The sequence below is a fragment of the Poecile atricapillus genome, chromosome 1 (assembly GCF_030490865.1).
Source record: "Poecile atricapillus isolate bPoeAtr1 chromosome 1, bPoeAtr1.hap1, whole genome shotgun sequence".
Classification (NCBI taxonomy): domain Eukaryota; kingdom Metazoa; phylum Chordata; class Aves; order Passeriformes; family Paridae; genus Poecile; species Poecile atricapillus.
The window spans coordinates 127,194,818-127,212,154 of record NC_081249.1 but is presented as its reverse complement, the minus strand read 5'-3'; the positions used below and the strand labels follow the sequence as shown (position 1 = coordinate 127,212,154).

The 17,337-nt window shown below is 51.5% G+C and overlaps 2 protein-coding genes and 1 pseudogene across 2 annotated transcripts; all 3 read left to right on the top strand.

Annotated features, from left to right (window-relative positions):
- The first annotated feature begins 8,551 nt into the window (after nt 1–8,551).
- Nucleotides 8,552–11,015, top strand: LOC131586746 (mas-related G-protein coupled receptor member D-like). The gene has a single exon (XM_058853918.1). The coding sequence runs from the start codon at nt 8,682–8,684 to the stop codon at nt 9,912–9,914; it is 1,233 nt and encodes a 410-aa protein (XP_058709901.1). The 5' UTR covers nt 8,552–8,681; the 3' UTR covers nt 9,915–11,015.
- Nucleotides 11,016–12,454: 1,439 nt separating this feature from the next.
- On the top strand, nt 12,455–14,704 carry LOC131586751 (mas-related G-protein coupled receptor member H-like; annotated as a pseudogene).
- Nucleotides 14,705–15,820: 1,116 nt separating this feature from the next.
- On the top strand, nt 15,821–17,220 carry LOC131591476 (mas-related G-protein coupled receptor member H-like). Its single transcript, XM_058862223.1, is given in 2 exon segments — nt 15,821–16,521; nt 16,524–17,220. Coding segments are annotated over 2 exon segments (954 nt in total). The 5' UTR covers nt 15,821–15,881; the 3' UTR covers nt 16,838–17,220.
- The last annotated feature ends 117 nt before the right edge of the window (nt 17,221–17,337 follow it).

The window sequence follows — 17,337 nt, the reverse complement described above, 5'->3', positions numbered from 1 at the left end:
TTTCAGATTGAGCCCTGATGAACTCTTCCTCTTTCTTCCCCTGAAAGGGGAGGCAGGGCTGGGCCTTTGGCCAGCTGGGCCCACAGCTACGGAACTCTGGACATGAGCTATGGTCATGGAGCTCAAGGGAAATGTTGAGATGCTGGAGTCACTCCCATGGTGCTGGGTTCATTGCACTTCCCCAAAATATCTTCCTCTGCCTTACAAACAACTCATGGAGATGGAAAGTGCAGTAACTATTCTAGTCACAGGAAAGCACCCAGTTGCCTGCCCTGGCCCTGTGGGCAGGTGCCATCTACTAAACCTGTGCCACCTTCTGTCTACTGCACTCACCTACCAAAACAGGGTTTGGGGGGGAAATGGATTTTTTCATAGATGCGCCTGTTCTTTCATTTTTCTTCCCTTTTATGAGGGTTGCTGACCGTCTTGTGCCCTGCATGGCTCTCCAAGCCTCTACCTGAAGACCTGACCTGAACTGTGATCCTTCCAGCCAGGACCCCACTGTGAGGGGATGGTGAGAGCTCTGTGTGTCAGCCCTGGTCTGGAGCCTGAGCTGGGAGTGATAATTATCCCTTTTCCAATGACCCGTGAGCAGTGACTGCTGTAATACATAAATACATAATACATAAATACATAAATACATAAATAAATTTGTGTTAAAGTTATAATCTCGTCTTACAAGAAACCTAGCGTATTTCCAAGAAACCTCCTCTGACAAGATTATAGTGATATGCAGCAAGGCCAACAGGAATATGCATCTGCAAGGAGCATAATTCCAAGAAACCTCTGTCCGATAAGATTATAACTCGTGAATATTTGTCTGCAAGAAGAGCATTCCAAGAAACCCCCAAAAAGCCTGAAAACATGTAAAAAACACCCTAGGACAGTCGCAGTTTGTGAAGCATGGTGAAGCGGTGCTAGCAAGCTCCTCCCTGCCTCACTCGATGCTGTTCGCCTAGTATAGCATCCAACTGATTTTTGCTTGTGGCTTTTTATGAGTATATGTTTTTAATAAATTATTTTATTAATCAAATCGGCTACTCATTTATAACAATGCCAATCCTCCAAGAGCCATAACACATGTTCTTCAGGAGTGTGAGGTTCCCATAGTCCTGTATCAGGAAAATTAATCCACAAATGCCTGAGGTTTATGTCCAAAAAGGAGACAGAGGAGTCCTTTTACTTTATTCAAATAAAGGGAGAGGCCATGGGGCATTCCTCTGGGGTCTCTCAAATTTTTGGAGGGCGCAGCCTCCTTTTTATCCTAATTCTCGGCCGCTTGTCCCTTCTCGCTTTCCCCATAGGCTGAGGTACTTGAGATGTACAGGCTTCCCGGAACGCCTGATACCTGCGGTACCTTCCTGATGGTGTGGACACACATGCATACCCTCTCCCCCAGGTAATCAATGGGAAAGGTCCTGATGTCATTTGCAATTCAGGATCCTTGATCAGCACCGGCGGCTTCTCGGTGAGTTTGGCATGGGTCGAATTGGAGAAGTGCCGTATTGCAGGGGGGTCAGGCTCTGTAGACGAACAGTTTAGAAAATTCATGACCTACAGAGCTTTCCAGAGCCTCTCAATGGGAGGAATGATCTCTGTTCCTCCCCGCTGGTGATCAAGGACTCTTTTCAGGTTTTGGTGGGTCCTCCCCACAATTGATTGCCCTGTAGGAGAATGAGGTATGCCTGTGGTATGCCTCAATCCCCACAGATTGAAAAAGTCTCTTAATCTGTGAGAGGTGTAATCGGGTCCATTGTCTGTTTTAATTTCTTCCGGGACTCCCAGGGTAGCAAACGCAAGGAGAAAATGTCGGATGGTATGCTTGGCATTTTCTCCTGAGTGGGCTGAGGCAAACACTGCACCAGAGAAGGTGTCCACTGAGACGTGTACATAGTTAACTCTCCCGAAGGACGGGACGGGAGTGACATCAGTTTGCCATATCTGGCAGCTGTTAAGTCCTCGGGGGTTAACCCCGCAGTTAACGACAGGTATCTGGAATGATTGGCAATTGGGACAGGTGGCAACTATTGCCCTAGCCTGGTCCCTGGGTAGTCTGAACATTCTAATCAGTGCAGGCACGTTTTGGTGGAAGAAATGGTGGGACAATTTCGCTTGAGCAAAAATGTCCGGGACAATGGCTGCTCCAGCAGGCATGGCTAAGGTGTCTGCCCTCCTGTTTCCTTCAGCAATGGCACCTGGGAGGTCGGTGTGCGCCCTCACAAGCATGACATAGTGTGGTTGCTTTCTGTGGGAGATAAGGTATATTAATTCAGAAAGCAATTTGTATAAATTTGGGTTAGAGACCTCTTTCAGAAATGCGTGTTCTGCTCTCCTAGCTATTCCAGCCACATAAGCCGAATCAGTCACCAGATTGGAAGGTTCTTGGAATTTCTCAAAAGCTCTGATGACGGCTGCTAATTCAGCAATCTGTGGTGATCCCTCAACCACTTGGACATCAGACTCCCACTTCGGTGTCCTGGGGTCTTTCCAAGTCATGACTGACTTGTGGGATTTCCCCGAGCCGTCTGTAAAAAATGGCAGAGCCTTGAGCAGTGTTTTGCTCTGTAATAATTTGGGAACCAGATTAAATGTGGTTTTGAAAAGTCTGTGGCCAGGTGGATGGATAGAAATTTGGCCTGAATAGCTATCGAGAGTGAACTGAAGGCTCTCATTGGTTTGGAGCAAAGGCTCCAAATCTCCAGTTGTCAATGGGAGAAAAATGCATGCGAACTGACTACCCGCAAGAGTGCGGAGACGGGCTCTAGCTCTTTTAACTAGTTCAGCCATGATTTCTTGTGGAGTGGTAATGGTCTTAGTAGGTTGGTTATGTGTAAAGATCCACTCGATGATAAGGAGTGGATCCTTCAATGCCATGTCCCATTGAAAAATGAGCGCGTGTAAGTGCGGGGCCTTACCCAGGATAACCAGTGGGAAGGGCAGGCCGGGCTCATAGCAGTGGGCTTGCCACGAAGACAGGGCCTCCTGGACCTTGGTGATGGATTCCTGGGCCTCCAGCATGAGGGAGCGTGGTGAATTGAGGGTCTCGCTGCTGTGGAGCAGGTTGAATAGGGGTGCAAGAACTTCCATCGTTACCCCAAGCAGAGGGCGTACCCAGTTGATGGACCCACAGAGCTGATGCAAGTCCCGCAGGATCTTGGGGTGGTCTCTGATGGTCAGCTGCTGGGGTACGACGGTCCGCTCACGGATCCAGAGTCCCAGGTAGGTCCAAGGGCAGGTGTGCTGGATCTTGTCTTCGTGGATCTCAAGCCCTGCGTCCTCAATTGTCTGGATAGTTTTTTTGTAAAGTCCGGTGCAGACAGTCGTCGTCAGCAGCACAAACCAGGATGTCATGCATGTAATGGAGGATGATGGCATCTGGGAACAGGGCCCTCACAGGTGACAGGATGTGGGCTACGTGCCATTGGCAGATGGTGGACGAATTTTTCATCCCTTGTGGGAGGACCAGCCAATGGTACCTCTTTAAAGGCGCCTGTCTGTTTGGGGAGGGAACTGAGAATGTAAACCTGGGGGCGTCTCGAGGATGGAGTGGTATGTGGAAAAAACAGTCCTTGATGTCAATGATGGCCAGCTTCCAATCCCGAGGGAGCATTGAAGGGGAGGGCATACCAGGATGAAGGGGTCCCATGTCCTCGATGACATCGTTGATGTTTCAGAGGTCATGGAGGAGTCTCCACCTGTCCTTGCCTGGTTTGCATAGAACAAAGACAAGGGAGTTCCAAGGGCTGTTGGACTCAGTGATGTGGCCCTTGGTAAGCTGTTGTTCCACGAGGGCTTCCAGTGGTCGGAATTTTGTCTCAGATAGGGGCCACTGAGCAACCCACACTGGATGGTGCTGTTTCCAGGTGAGTTGGGGGATGGTAGGTGTGACGCACTCTTCAGTGACCCCCACTAAAAATCCCTGCTGGGAATTCGCAGAGAAGCCCCCCACTGGGATAATAGATGCTTCCCCAGAGGGTGATTGGTGCCCTCACCACAAATGGCCTGATGGTCGCCATTTTCCCCTCGGGTCCTTCGATGACAACATTCCACTTGCTCCTCATGGAAGCTGTCATATCTCCCATTCCCAAAATCATGCCTGCCACAGGTTGTAACTCCCAATTATCTGGCCACTCGGAGCAGGCGATGATGGTAACATCTGTTCCTGTGTCCAGCATTCCTGGGCGCTGGATTTTTTCCCCTTTGCAAAACAGGCTGCAGTCTATGACGGGTTTGCTGGAGCCCACAACCTGAGTCCACATAGCGCTACGGTTGAGGGAACCTGTTCTGGGCAGTCACTGGGAAGTAAAAAGGCCTGTGCCACAGGAGTCTCTTCCTTTAAATAATAAGGAGGGTCTATGAAGGTCAGGAAGATGGAAATTTCATCTCCAGGGTATATAGTCTGAGCCTCAGGAAGGGTATGAATTTGTCCTGGAGAGTTGGTTGGATCCCCAAGTATTAAGATGTTGGAGGGACCGCCTGGTGGTCCATGTTTTCCTGTGGGGATTGTGTAAATACAGTCACCCTTCATATGTAAAGAGAGCCTAGTTACCAATCGGCGCCGGGTTCCCATCTGAAGCGCTCCACCTACTGGGTTTGAGATTGGGGTCCCCGTGGAGGCAGGATGGTGGATTTGGCAGGAGGGGTGGAGCGGGGCGGCATTTGATTTGATGTCGAAGCGCGGGGCCATTCTGCGCTCTGCCTGAAGTTTCCCGAATGCCAGTTTGGTCTGGGTAACCGTTGGTGGGCAGGTGGTTGTACAAAATGTCTCTCCTGACAGTCCTTGAAGAAATGTCCAGGCTCGCCACAGTAAAAACAACAATTTCTATTGGGGTCTGCAGCATAAGCTCCAGATATCCCTTCTGCCACTCCCTTAGCCACTGCAAGTGCCACTGTATTCTCACTTGAGGCAGAGGAGTGCTTGGTGCAGGCTTCAACCATCTGATCTATGGTTGGTTCTGGGTCCAGTGGGAGGGCCCATAAGACTGCGTTGCACACACACAATTGGCATTGGCCATTGCTATTTTTACTAATAATTCCTTTTGCACCTGAGAGCTCTCTATTTGCTTTTCAATGGCCACTTTTAACTTATCAATATACTTAATAAAGGATTCACTTGCCCCTTGTTTAATATTGGTGAAGCACTGCGTCGGCACTTTGTCATCAGGGGTGGTAAAAAGAGATATCTTGGCAGCATTGGCAATATCCTTTAACGCTGCTTCAGGCAGATCCCGGGCCTGATCTCAGGGCTTTTGGAAATCACCTTCTCCTGCCAATTGCTCCAAAGTAAAATTAGGTTGGTTGGCATCTTTAGCATAAACCTCTGCCAATTGTTTTAAATGTTTCTTCCGCTGCCTCTCCCATAATATGTACTCTGCTGGGGAGAGAAGGCAGTTCATAATATTTTTGATGTCATGGGGGAACATGACGTGGGCAGTGAAGTGTTTGAAAAAATGTGAGCCCTGGCCATGTTCTTCAGCAGCCTTACAAAGTTCCTGCAATTCCCTATAGTGAAGGGACTCCCAGGCAGCAACTTGTGCCCCTGCCCTGTCTCTCCTCATTATTACAGGAAAGGCAAGTATTTTCTGGGACAGAGCTGAGTTCCCCGCCCGTGTGGCTTCCCTCTGCACCTCAGCCCAGTGATCTTCATATTCAGAATCTGAATAGGAAGATTCACTGCTCTCATCCCCTTGTGGAGATGGGGGGCGCTTGATGATAGCGCGGAGCTGAGTCAGGTGCCCAGGGTTGGTCCCTTTGTGATTCATGGTCCCGGGGTGTTGGGACCCTGGAGCAGGCGTGTCGTTGGGGGCAGGGCCCTGGCATGAAGGGGCAGGACCGGGGTCCGTGACGGGAAGAGGTTTCCCGATGGATGGGGCGGGGCTCGATGCGTTTACACCCAACGCCGCAGTGGGATGGGAAGAGGAGCAGGGCACGGCAGGAAGAGAAGGGGTAGAGGCGGGAAAGTGGCCATTTTGGGCTTCGAGGGCAGGAAAACCAGAGTGTGAGTGGGACAAAATGGCGGGGCTGGCCACACTGCCGGCGCCATCTGTGCTAACGCTAGGAACTGGGAGGGATACAACCGGGTGTGAGGGCATAGGAGAGAGCTTAGAGGAAAGACCCAGAGCGGCGTGGCCAGTGCCACCCTGGTAAGGGTAGAGAGACGGTGCCGGGGTGTCAGGGAGATGGCAGCAGCCCTGTGCCTGGAGGATACGTCTACCCGCCGACTGCCCCTCAGATAGTGATGAGGGGTTAGGGGCACTTGAAGAAGTTGATGGGGATGGGGGGTTCAACTGGGGACCCAAAACTCCCTCTTCTTTTTCCCGTCTTCTTCCAATGAGAAAATAATATTTTGAAACACAGGAAAAAATTTTGCAACAAAAAAGTCTCCCTTTGCTTGAACTGTATATAACTTTCTCCCCACATTATCCAAAAAAATTCCCAATTTAGCAGAATCCGCATTAATCTTTAGATGTTTTAAAACCCAATTAATAAATCTCTTTAAATCCCCTTTAGAAAAATTAAAATTTCCCCCTTTTAAGGTGCTTACAACTTGGATATAAAAGTCCCTCTCAGGTGGCGTCAGCCTCGATGTGGAGGACTGATTTCCCATCCTTTTTCACTCCCCGCCCAGCAGTAAAACAGCAGAGAAAAAGAAAAAAAGCCCAAAAAACCCTTCACAGGATCGACTTACAATTTCTCTTCGGCAGATGCCAGCGGGCAAGCAAAAGCTGCTGGGTCGGTGGTCACCTGGGCGGCCGGTCCTCAGGGGCTTTTCTTCCTTGTCCCGGATGGTCAGCGAGGGTCCCGGACACAGCCTCGTGGATAGCCTCTTGCTACAACGCAAGGAGGCTTCCTCGAGGGGCGGCGGCTCGAAACAGCGGCGTACCTCGCAGTTAAAGCTGCGGGCAGGTGCTTTCTTCAGGGCTTTGTTCGAATGCCCCGCGGTCGGCGCCAGTTGCCGCAGCGACGGAGGGGGCCGGAGCGCCGCGACTTCACTGGAGAAAGAGTCCTGAAAAGGGCTGGCCCGAATCGCGTGTGTGTCTTAGGCTTGGCGAGTGATTCCAGCTCGGATCTTGCGGCTCGGCTCAGCAGGCAACACAGGAAGAAGGGACGAGAGAGCTGTTCTGGCATTCCACCAAGCACTAGCCTTTATTCAGTGCAGGGCTTTTAGCGAAGGGAGCTGATCACAGCTATTCCGCCAAACAGGGGAAAACTCGGGGTATTTATAGGGAGACAGAGGGGCGGGGGGGAGTGCGGGATACATGTATCGGTGTGGGACAGCAGGGGAAACACCAATGGAGCACAACAGTTTAACATAACTAACTCAAAGATCCCTGGAAGTGTTACACTCTCTTACAGAGAAGTGTCTTGTCTCCAAGGTAAAGCCAGGATCTCAGGACCAGTGGGCTCCTCCGCCCCCACATTATATGTCTGAAAAACTCGTGACCATTGTCCATTTTGAGTGGAACCCCTTTCGGAGGCTTTGACTGCCCAAGGTGTACCTTTTGAAGGCCTTTAATAAATACCTGCTTTTATTCTCTTTACCTTGTCTAGCCTCTCTTCTAGGTAGCCACTCCAAGGCATCAGGCAGACAGAGCTGGAGGGGGTTGGAGGGGGTCTGGGTGCCACCAATCCCAAATCTCCCCACTGGACAGCAGCAGAGCCCAACAGGCCCTTGCAGGCAGGGAGTGGCCTCTGACTGGGAAACCAGTGGGATGGGATGGGAACAGGACAGGATGGGATGGGATGGGATGGGATGGGATGGGATGGGATGGGATGGGATGGGATGGGATGGGATGGGATGGGATGGGATGGGATGGGATGGGATGGGATGGGATGGGATGGGATGGGATGGGATGGGATGGGATGGGATGGGATGGGATGGGATGGGATGGGATGGGGTGGAGAGTGTGGTGGAGATGGGGATGAGGAGTGATACCAAAATCAGACAGAATAAAGTTATTAACACCAAGTAATGGCATTAGGAAGTGAAGCTTTAGGCAGCAGGACACGCAGAAGGATCCATCCTTATTTCTGTGTGTGCTGAGACTTTACAACAGCATTTTTATCCATTATAACCACACATAATCATTCAAAAGTTTTTCCAACCTAGTACATAAACACCATTTTCCTACAACAAATTTCCATGCATCCACTTCCTACTGGGAGTTCTTTTGTGGTCCTGGAGGTTCATACAGAGAGGTTTATGGTGGTCACATTCACTGAATGCTGTGATATTAAAGGTGACCTTGCCTTGAACTTTACCTTTGGCAATGCGCTGTTGCTCCTTGTCACAGAACTTGCCCCACAAATACTGTGGCCCTCCTTATCCCTTTCTCCATTGGCTCCAGTCACTTTTATCACCCTGGCTCCGCATTTTTACACCCCTTTATCTTTTTGGCCACTTGGCCTTTGAGCAACATCAGGGGGGTTGAAAATGTGTATTCTCTGTTTTTTTATCAATCCTCTACTGACCAGCCCAACCTTCCCACCTCCCTCTCATACTCCACAATTTCCACCACCCTCCTCCCCTGCACATCTCATTTCTCTCCACTGAATCCTTCCAGCCACACGGAGCTGCTGAGGAGCTGCCTGGTCCATCCCTGGATCCTCCAAGCACTGACTCCCATCCACTCTGACCACAGCCAGGGGGACACATCCCACTGCCTGCCCAGCGCCCATCCATGGAGGTGAGCACCGTGTTTCCTCATTTTTCTGCACTGACCGATGGATCTGTCCTGTGTGAGATCAGTGTCAGCGCAGTGATCATACATATTGTGACGCTGCTCATCTGCCTCTGTGGGCTGGCTGGGACTGGGGCTGTCCTCTGGCTCCTCCACATTAATGCCATCAATGACTTTATCTTCAACCAGGCTATCACTGACTTCCTCTTCCTCACCTTCATGGTCCCTTCCACCCTGCTCTTCCTGTATGAGGAAGTGTCCTGCTCCACTATAATGCCTCGGATGTATTTTAGCTTGCTTTTCCAGCTGTCCCAGTTCTCCTACAACATAGGGCTGTACCGGCTGACATTCATCAGCTTTGAGAGGTGCAGATCTGTCCTCTGCCTGGTTTTCTGTGGTTGCCAACTTCCCCAGCGCCTGTTATGGGTGGTGATAACTGCCCTGTTCTGGGCCTTCTTCTTTGTTCTCATCTTTGTCAATCCCATGGTGACTTCCCTGTGCCAGTCACAGGAACAGGAGCATTGCCAGGTGGCTCTCCTCTCCATGTATGTCCTCAATTTCTTCCTGTTTGCTGCACCCATGCTCATTTCCAGCATAATTGTCTTCATTCATTTCAACCCTGGCTCCCAGCAGTGGGAACACAAGAGGCTCGACATCGTCATCTTCCTCACTGCACTCCTCAGTCTGCCCCTCAGTCTCTTGTATTTACTGCAGCAGCTCGAGTACACCTCGCCTGTGTCCACCGAGGTGATTTTCCTACTCACCTGCATCAACAGCAGCATCAAACCCTTCATCTGCTTCTTGGTGGGGAGCTGGAAGGAAGACTACTCCTTGGGAAGCTACTGGAGAGACTGCTCCATCGACAGCTGTGGGAGTCACATCTCCATGCAGTCCCTAAGCGAGGCCCTCCAGAGGGTGTTTGGGGGGCCAGAAGAAAACAATGCTCCCAGCAATGAAAACAATGCTCCCAGCAATGAAAACAATGCTCCCAGTGATGAAAACACTGCTCCCAGTGATGAAAACACTGCTCCCAGTGATGAAAACACTGACCCCAGTGATGAAAACACTGACCCCAGTGATGAAAACAATGCTCCCAGTGATGAAAACACTGCCTCCAGTGATGAAAACACTGACCCCAGTGATGAAAACACTGCCTCCAGCTATAAAAACACGGAGCCCAGCAATGAAAACACTGCCTTCAGTGATGATGCCATCATGGACACAGAGGTCTGAGCCTGTTGATCCCCTCCGCTGCTCTGCTGAAGGACCCTGGGACAGTGGCTGAGGGATTCCTTGAGTCACCTGATCAATAAATATCCACAGGATCACCCTCCCTGTGCTGGTGCATCCCCCACCCCCTTTTCAGGCCACACTGGGGTCTCATACAGGCTTGTGAGGCCTCAGCCTTGAGGAGCAGGCCCTGGGCTCAGCTTCTCTGGCACTGATCAGAAATGCCCTCTGCTCCCAGGAACTGCTGCTGTCCAACAACCTGCTGAGGTTTTGTGAACAGCCTTGGAAATTATTTTACATCCCTGAATGGCACAACATCCCTGTTTCTACACTTCCACAGAAAGCTGCTGGCCCAAAGTGTGGCCAGGGTGAGACATTGTTGTGACCGAAGCCCATCTCTTGGGGCCCTGTGAACAGCGGTCCAAAAGGAGACCCTTGGAGCTCTGCTGGGCCCCAGCAGCACTGGCCAGAACCTCCCTCGCACTGGGGCCTCTCCGAGCTGGGATCTCTCCCGTTTGCTGCCCTCAGGGATGCCCAAACCACGACAGATCCTAAACCGATCCCCGCACTGCTCCAGGCTCAACCCTTGGCACAGCGAGGAGATGCAAAGGCATCCGGAGTGAGCATTTCACTGCCTCCAAGGGGAATTTCCCACAGGGACCTTGCACTGACTCTTTCTGTCTGGGTGCACACACGTGTCCATCTGCTACAGCAAATGTGGGAGAAATGCTGCTCTCTCAGGTGTTTTAGGACCTGAGACAACTGAGTGGGCCAGGCCTGTAAGCAAGGTTAAGTCATGAGATACCATTTCAGCTAAATAATGTTAAGTGTTATTTCCTTGCTAAATTGTTCATTTTAAGGTACAAAAGCGTGAATAGCTGGAAAAGCAGAGACACTGTTCACAGTGCTTGGTGGAGTGGGGCAGGAACAGGGCTCACATAGGGGAAAAGATGGCTCTGGAACAAGTCTGGAAGTTGTCAGAGGGGTCCGGAAGAGTCAGAGGGTTTAAGTAGGGTCTGGAGGAGGTCAGGAAGGGTCTGGATGCCGTTGATTCCAAATGTCCCACCTGGAGAGCAGCAGAACCCAATGAGCAGTGCTTCATGGAGTGGAGCAGTCATGGGATGGGATGGGATGGGATGGGATGGGATGGGATGGGATGGGATGGGATGGGATGGGATGGGATGGGATGGGATGGGATGGGATGGGATGGGATGGGATGGGATGGGATGGGATGGGATGGGGAGAGGGGTGGAGATGGGAACTGGGAGTGATACTGAAATCAGCTAGAATAAACTTTCAAACACAATGGGAAGCATTAGGAATCAGGAATTCTTTACCTCCACTGGACACACAGAAGGATCTCTCCTTGTTCTGAGTGTGGCAAGACTTTACAGCAGTGGTTTTATCCATTATAACCACACATAATCGTTAAAGGGTGTTTCTTATCTAACGCATAAACATCACTTTCCTAGGACTCATTTCCATGAATTCACCTTCTTCTCCAAGTCCTTTCATGGTCCTGGAGGATCTTTAAAGGGGTCTCTGGTTGTCCTGTTCCCTGAATGTTGTGATATTAAAGGTGACCTTGCCTTGAACTTTTCCTTTGGCCATGTGCTGTTGCTTCTTGATAGAGAACTCGTCCCAAAACCACTGCAGGCCTCCTAATCTGCTTCTCCCCTGGCTCCAGCCACGTTTATCATCCTGTGTTCTCCTGCAGAGCACAGGGGAGCTGGCCTTTCCTCCTTCCTCTTGGGTTCTAGAACTGTACAGCCAGGAGGAGCAGACACTGCCGGGGGTCCTGGGTGGAGCTGGGCAGGATTGGGGCTGTTGGGGATGGGAAAGGGGGCCCTGGGGTGTTGGAGGCAGTTTGAAGGGGTCAGGAGAGGGTCAGAGGGGGTTGGAGGGGGTCTGGATGCCGGCAATCCCAAATCTCCCCACTGGAGGACAGCAGAACCTGACCGACCACGTTTGGAGTGGGGGAGCAGCTGCGGTCTGTGAAAGCTGTGGGATGTGATAGGAAGGGGTGAGGATGGAGAGGGGGTGGGGATGACGATGGGGAGAATGGGATGGGGATAGGATAAGGAGCAGCTCAGCTGTGCTTGCACGGACCCAGGGCAGGTTTTGGCAATGATCCTGGAGCCCTTCCCAGAGTGGGAGTTGCTTCTGAGAAGCACCCAGCTGCCTCGCCAGCGCTGCCAGCACTGCCAGCATTCCAGTGCCACCAGCACCACCAGCATCCCTCTGCTGCTGGAGGGGCAATGACCCCTCATGAAATAGAAATGGGAAATGGCAGAAACCTGCCAGGAGAGGGAAGGCAGTGAGAGAACTGGATGTTGTCCAGGGAAGGAGTGTTTCAAATCAGGAGGAAAGGAGGACCCATTCTATTCTTCAAGTGGAGCTTTGAAAAAACTCACTTCCTTTGTAGCAAAAAAAACCAAACAAAAAAAAAACAAAAACAAACAAACAAACAAAAAAAACCAAAAAAAAACAAAAAAACAACCAGAACCAAATCAAAGGAAGTGAAACTCTAAATTAGCCAAAGATGCAATTTCCAAATCCCCCATGGCCCCACCAAGTCTTTGGGAAATAACACTGGGACAGGGCACAGAGAGAGCCAGCAGGACAGGAATGGGGAGCTCCTGGTGATCCGAGCACTTTCTCCTTCATGTTACTGACCTGGGAGGAGCCACTTTAGGATATGGATCCCAAAGGAGCAAGAGGTACCAGGAAGCGCTGCTGATCTGGACAGACCCCCTTTGCCTGCTGCTGCCCCACAGTGAACAGGTCAGTGGAATGTTTTCCTTTCTCCCAGTGCCACCTTCCTCTCCTCCAGCAGCTGCTCTGTTCCTGCCACCCTCTCTCGGTGACCGCAGGGCCCTTCCCAGGTGCTCCCCTCTCTGCCCTGCACTTCCCCTCTGCATCCCCTGCTGAACATCCCAACCCTCCCACCTCCCTTTCCCATCCCACTATCTCCACCACCCTCTTCCCCTGCACATCTGACTTCTCTCCACTGAATCCTTCCCATTGCAGGGTCCTGCTGAGTCGTGTGGTCCATCCCTGGATCCTTCAACCTCTGACTCCCATCCGCTCTGAGCACAGCCTGGGGCCACATCCCACTGCCTGCCCAGTGTTCATCCATGGAGATGAGCACTGTGTCTTTATCTCCCGCCTCACCCACAGAAGGAGATAATCTCTGTGAGATTGATGTCACCAACGTGGCCAGTTGAGACACCAACACAGACAGTGTGACACTGCTCATCTGCTCATCTATGGGCTGGCTGGGAACAGAGCTGTCATCATCCTCCTTAACATTGGCTTCACCACTGACTTAATCTTCGATCTGGCTGTCGCCATCTTCCTCTTTCTCCTCCTCATGCTCCCATCCACATTGCTCATCCTTGTAGAGGATGTGTCCTGCTCTGCTACTTCTTCAAGTGGAGCTTTGCAAAAATCACTTCCTTTGCAGAAAACAAACAAACAAACAAAAACCAAACAAAAAAAGTCCCACAACCAAACCAACGGAAGTGAAACTCTAATGTAGTCAAAGATGCTATTTCCTACTCCCCCGTGACCCCAACAAGTCTACCTCTGCTACTGCATCCCTGGGGTATTTGAGCTTCCTTTTCCAGCTGTCACTCTTGTGCTCCAGCGTGGGGCTGTACCATGTGGTCTTCATGAACATGATAAGGTTATTTAGGCTCTTTAGCCTTGAATTTCTTCTGCTGCTGCTGCTGCTGCTGTTTCTTTTCTGAGCACCTGCCATGCGTGGTGATGAGTTCCCTGTTGTTCATCGCTCTCAATCCAACAGTGCCTTCCCTGTGCCAGTTTCATGAACAGCACTGCCAGGTGCCTCACATCTCCATGTTCAGCTTCCACCTCCTCCTCTTTGCTCCCTTATGCTCATTTACAGTGTATTCTTCTGCATTCAGGGTGCATGTTGTTCAGAGAAGGGCAAGCCCAAAAAGCTCCACATTGTTATCTTCCTCTCTCTCCTCATCATTCTCCCCCTCAGCCTCTGGAATTTCCTGCAGCAGCTCAGCTACACCATTCTGCCTTCCCAGGCTGATTTCCTGCTTGCCGACATCAACAGCACCATCAATCCTTTCATCTACTTCTTGGTAGAGACATGCTGGAAGAACTGCTCCATGGGGTTGCTCAGGGAATCTCTCCAGAGGGTCTTTAGGGAGCCAGAAGAAAACACTGCCCGCAGCAATGAAGCCACCAGGGACACGGCAGTCTGATCCCTGATCCCTTCCACTGCACTGATGAGGCACCATGGGACAGAGGCTGAGGGATTCACTGAGTCACCTGATCAATAAACATCCACCAGATCACCCTCCCCACTTTATTCCTGCAGGAGAAGGGAGCAGGGGCACTGCCAAGGGCCATGTGGGAGGGATGTTCTGTGGAGAGCACATTGGAGCATGGCTTTCCCTCCTCCCTCACACCTCCTGGAGCACTATTTCCCCAAACAGACCCTTCCCAACACGGCTGTGATCCCAAAATCCCCCTGGCACCTGGTTCCTGCATCCCACTGTGGTCTGATATCAATAAACAGCTTTGTTAATGCTGAGCTGCCTTGGCCCCCTCTCCCCGCACTTCCCAGCTTCCTCTGGCTCCTGCTGCCAGCCAGGAATGTGGCTGGAGGGAGGGGACACAGCCATGGCTTGTGCTCCCTGGAGCAACCACGATCCTGAGTGCCCAGAGCTGGGCTGGCACTGGCACAGCCGGCACGGACAGGATGGCCCAGGGGCTCAGCATTCCCCCATGAGTGCTCTGAGAGTGTCACAGCAGAGATGTCCCTGGTCCCGGGTGGCACGGGGCAGGAGCGGGGCTGGAAGGGGGAAGGCAGCCCTGGGTGGGGGTCTGGATGTGTCAGAGGGGTCAGGAGGGGTCTGGATGCTGCTGATCCCAAATGTCACACCTGGAGAGCAGCTGAGCCCAACAGGCAGCGCTTCAAGCCGAGGAGCAGCCACGGGATGGGATGGGATGGGATGGGATGGGATGGGATGGGATGGGATGGGATGGGATGGGATGGGATGGGATGGGATGGGATGGGATGGGATGGGATGGGATGGGATGGGATGGGATGGGATGGGATGGGATGGGATGGGATGGGATGGGACGGGAAGGGACGCAATGCGATGCGATGCGATGCGATGCGATGCGATGCGATGAAGAGAATGCTGGGGATAGGGATTGGGGAGTGATATGAAAATCAGGCAAAATAAACTTTCTCACACAACAGGAGGCATGAGGAAACAGACCTCTATACCTCCACAGGACACACAGAAGGATCTCTCCTTGTTCTGTGTGTGGTAATACTTTACAACAGTAAAGAGAGTTGTAATATAATACATTACAACTTTACAACAGAGAGTTATCCATTATAACAACACATAATCATTCAAAAGTTTTTCTTACCTAATACATAAATATATTTTCCTACAATTCATTTCCATGTGTCCTCCTACTGGAAGTCCTTTCATGATCCTGGAGGATCTTTAAGAGGGGTCTCTGATTGTCCTATTTACTGAATGTTGTGATATTAAAGGTGACCTTGCCTTGAACTTTGCCTTTGGCCATGCGCTGTTGCTTCTTGTCACAGAACCACTGCAGGCCTCCTAATCTGCTTCTGCCCTGGCTGCAGCCACTTTATCATCCTGTGTGCCTGCCTTTACATCCTTTTATCTTTTTGGCCACTTGGTCTTTGAACAACTTCAGGAGAGTTGAAATTGTTCATTCTTTATGTTCTTTATCAATGCCCTGCCAAACAGCCCAACCCTCCCACCTCCCCCTCCCAGCCCCACCATTTCCACCACCCTCCTCCCCTGCACGTCTCATTTCTCTCCACTGAATCCTTCCCGCTGCAGGGAGCTGCTGAGGAGCTGCATGGTCCATTCCTGGATCCTTCAACCCCTGACTCCCATTCTCTCTGAACACATCCCACCACCTGCCCAGTGTCCATCCATGGAGGTGAGCACCGTGTCCCCACCTCCCACCTCACCCACAGAAAGAGATGATCTCTGTGAGACTGATGTCACCAGCATGGCTGTAGACAGTGTCATGCTGCTCATCTGCCTCTGTGGTGTGGCCGGGAATGGGGCTATCCTCTGCCTCCTCCACAGGAACTCCATCACACTCTACATCTTCGACCTAGTCTTTGCTGACTTCCTCTTCCTCCTCCTCATGGTCCCCTCCACCCTGCTTTACCTGCTGGAGAACATGTCCTGCTCCAGCATCATGCCCCTGACTTACATCATGCCCCTGACTTACTTGAGGATACTTTTCCTGCTGTCACTGCTCCCCTACAACCTCGGGCTGTTCCTGCTGACGGCAATCAGGTGTACATCCATCCTCTGCCCTCTCTGCTACCACAGGCATCGTCCCCAGCGCCTTTTGGAGGTGGTGAATGTCCTGCTATGGGCCCTGTCCGTCAGTTTCATTGTCACAGTTACCTCTCTGTGCCTCTGCCAGGAGCATGAGCACTGCCAGGGAGCTCACATCTCCATGTACACCATCAACCTCCGGCTCTTTGCCCCAGCCATGGTCATTTCCAGCACAGTCCTCTTCATTAAGGTCAAGTCTGACCCCCAGCAGCAGCAACCCAAGATAACATCGTTATCCTCCTCACTGTGCTCTTCTTCCTCCTCTTTGCTCTCCCCCTCAGCCTCTGCAATTTCCTGCAGCAGCTCGGCTACACTACTGTATCCTCCCAGGTGTTTTTCCTGCTCACCTGCATCACAAGCAGCATCAAACCCTTTATCTACTTCTTGGTGGGGAGCTGGAGGAGGGACTGCTTCATGGAGAGCTGCAGGAGGCACTTCTCCATGCAGTCCCTAAGGAAGGCCCTTCACAGCATCTTTGGGGAGCCGAAAGAGAACACTGTCCCCAGCAATGATGCCACCATGGACACAGCGTTCTGAGTCTGTGATCCCTTCCACTGCTCTGCTGAAGGACCCCAAGACAGTGGCTGAGGGATTCCTTGAGTCACCTGAGCCGGGAACTCTCCCATTTGCTGCACTCGGAGGATCCTTGAACGCCCACCGATCCTGGGCGGATCTCTCTACTCCTCGAGGCTCGACCCTCTGCCGGCGAGCAGCTGCAAAGGCATCCAGTGTGAGCATTACACTGCCTTTGAGGGGAATTTTTCTCAGGGACCTTGCAGTGACTGTTTGTCTGCGTCCACACACGTGTTCATATTTCTTGTTTCATTGACTGGATTTTCTTTGTAAAGTTTTTTTCCTGTTGTGCCTGTCTGGTCAGCGCTGGAGTGAACCTGGCCAATGAGCTCCGTTGCGCTGTCGCTTAATATTAAACGTCTCTTTTACTGATGCCCTTGGCGGTGGTTCTTTTAGCGATCACACACACTCATTTGGAACACTCTCGAGGTGTAATCCTGCAGGAGAAAGGAGCAGCAGCACGT

Bases quoted from the DNA above. Each gene is read 5' to 3' on its own strand.
- LOC131586746 (XM_058853918.1), top strand. From the start codon at position 8,682: ATGGAGGTGAGCACCGTGTTTCCTCATTTTTCTGCACTGACCGATGGA.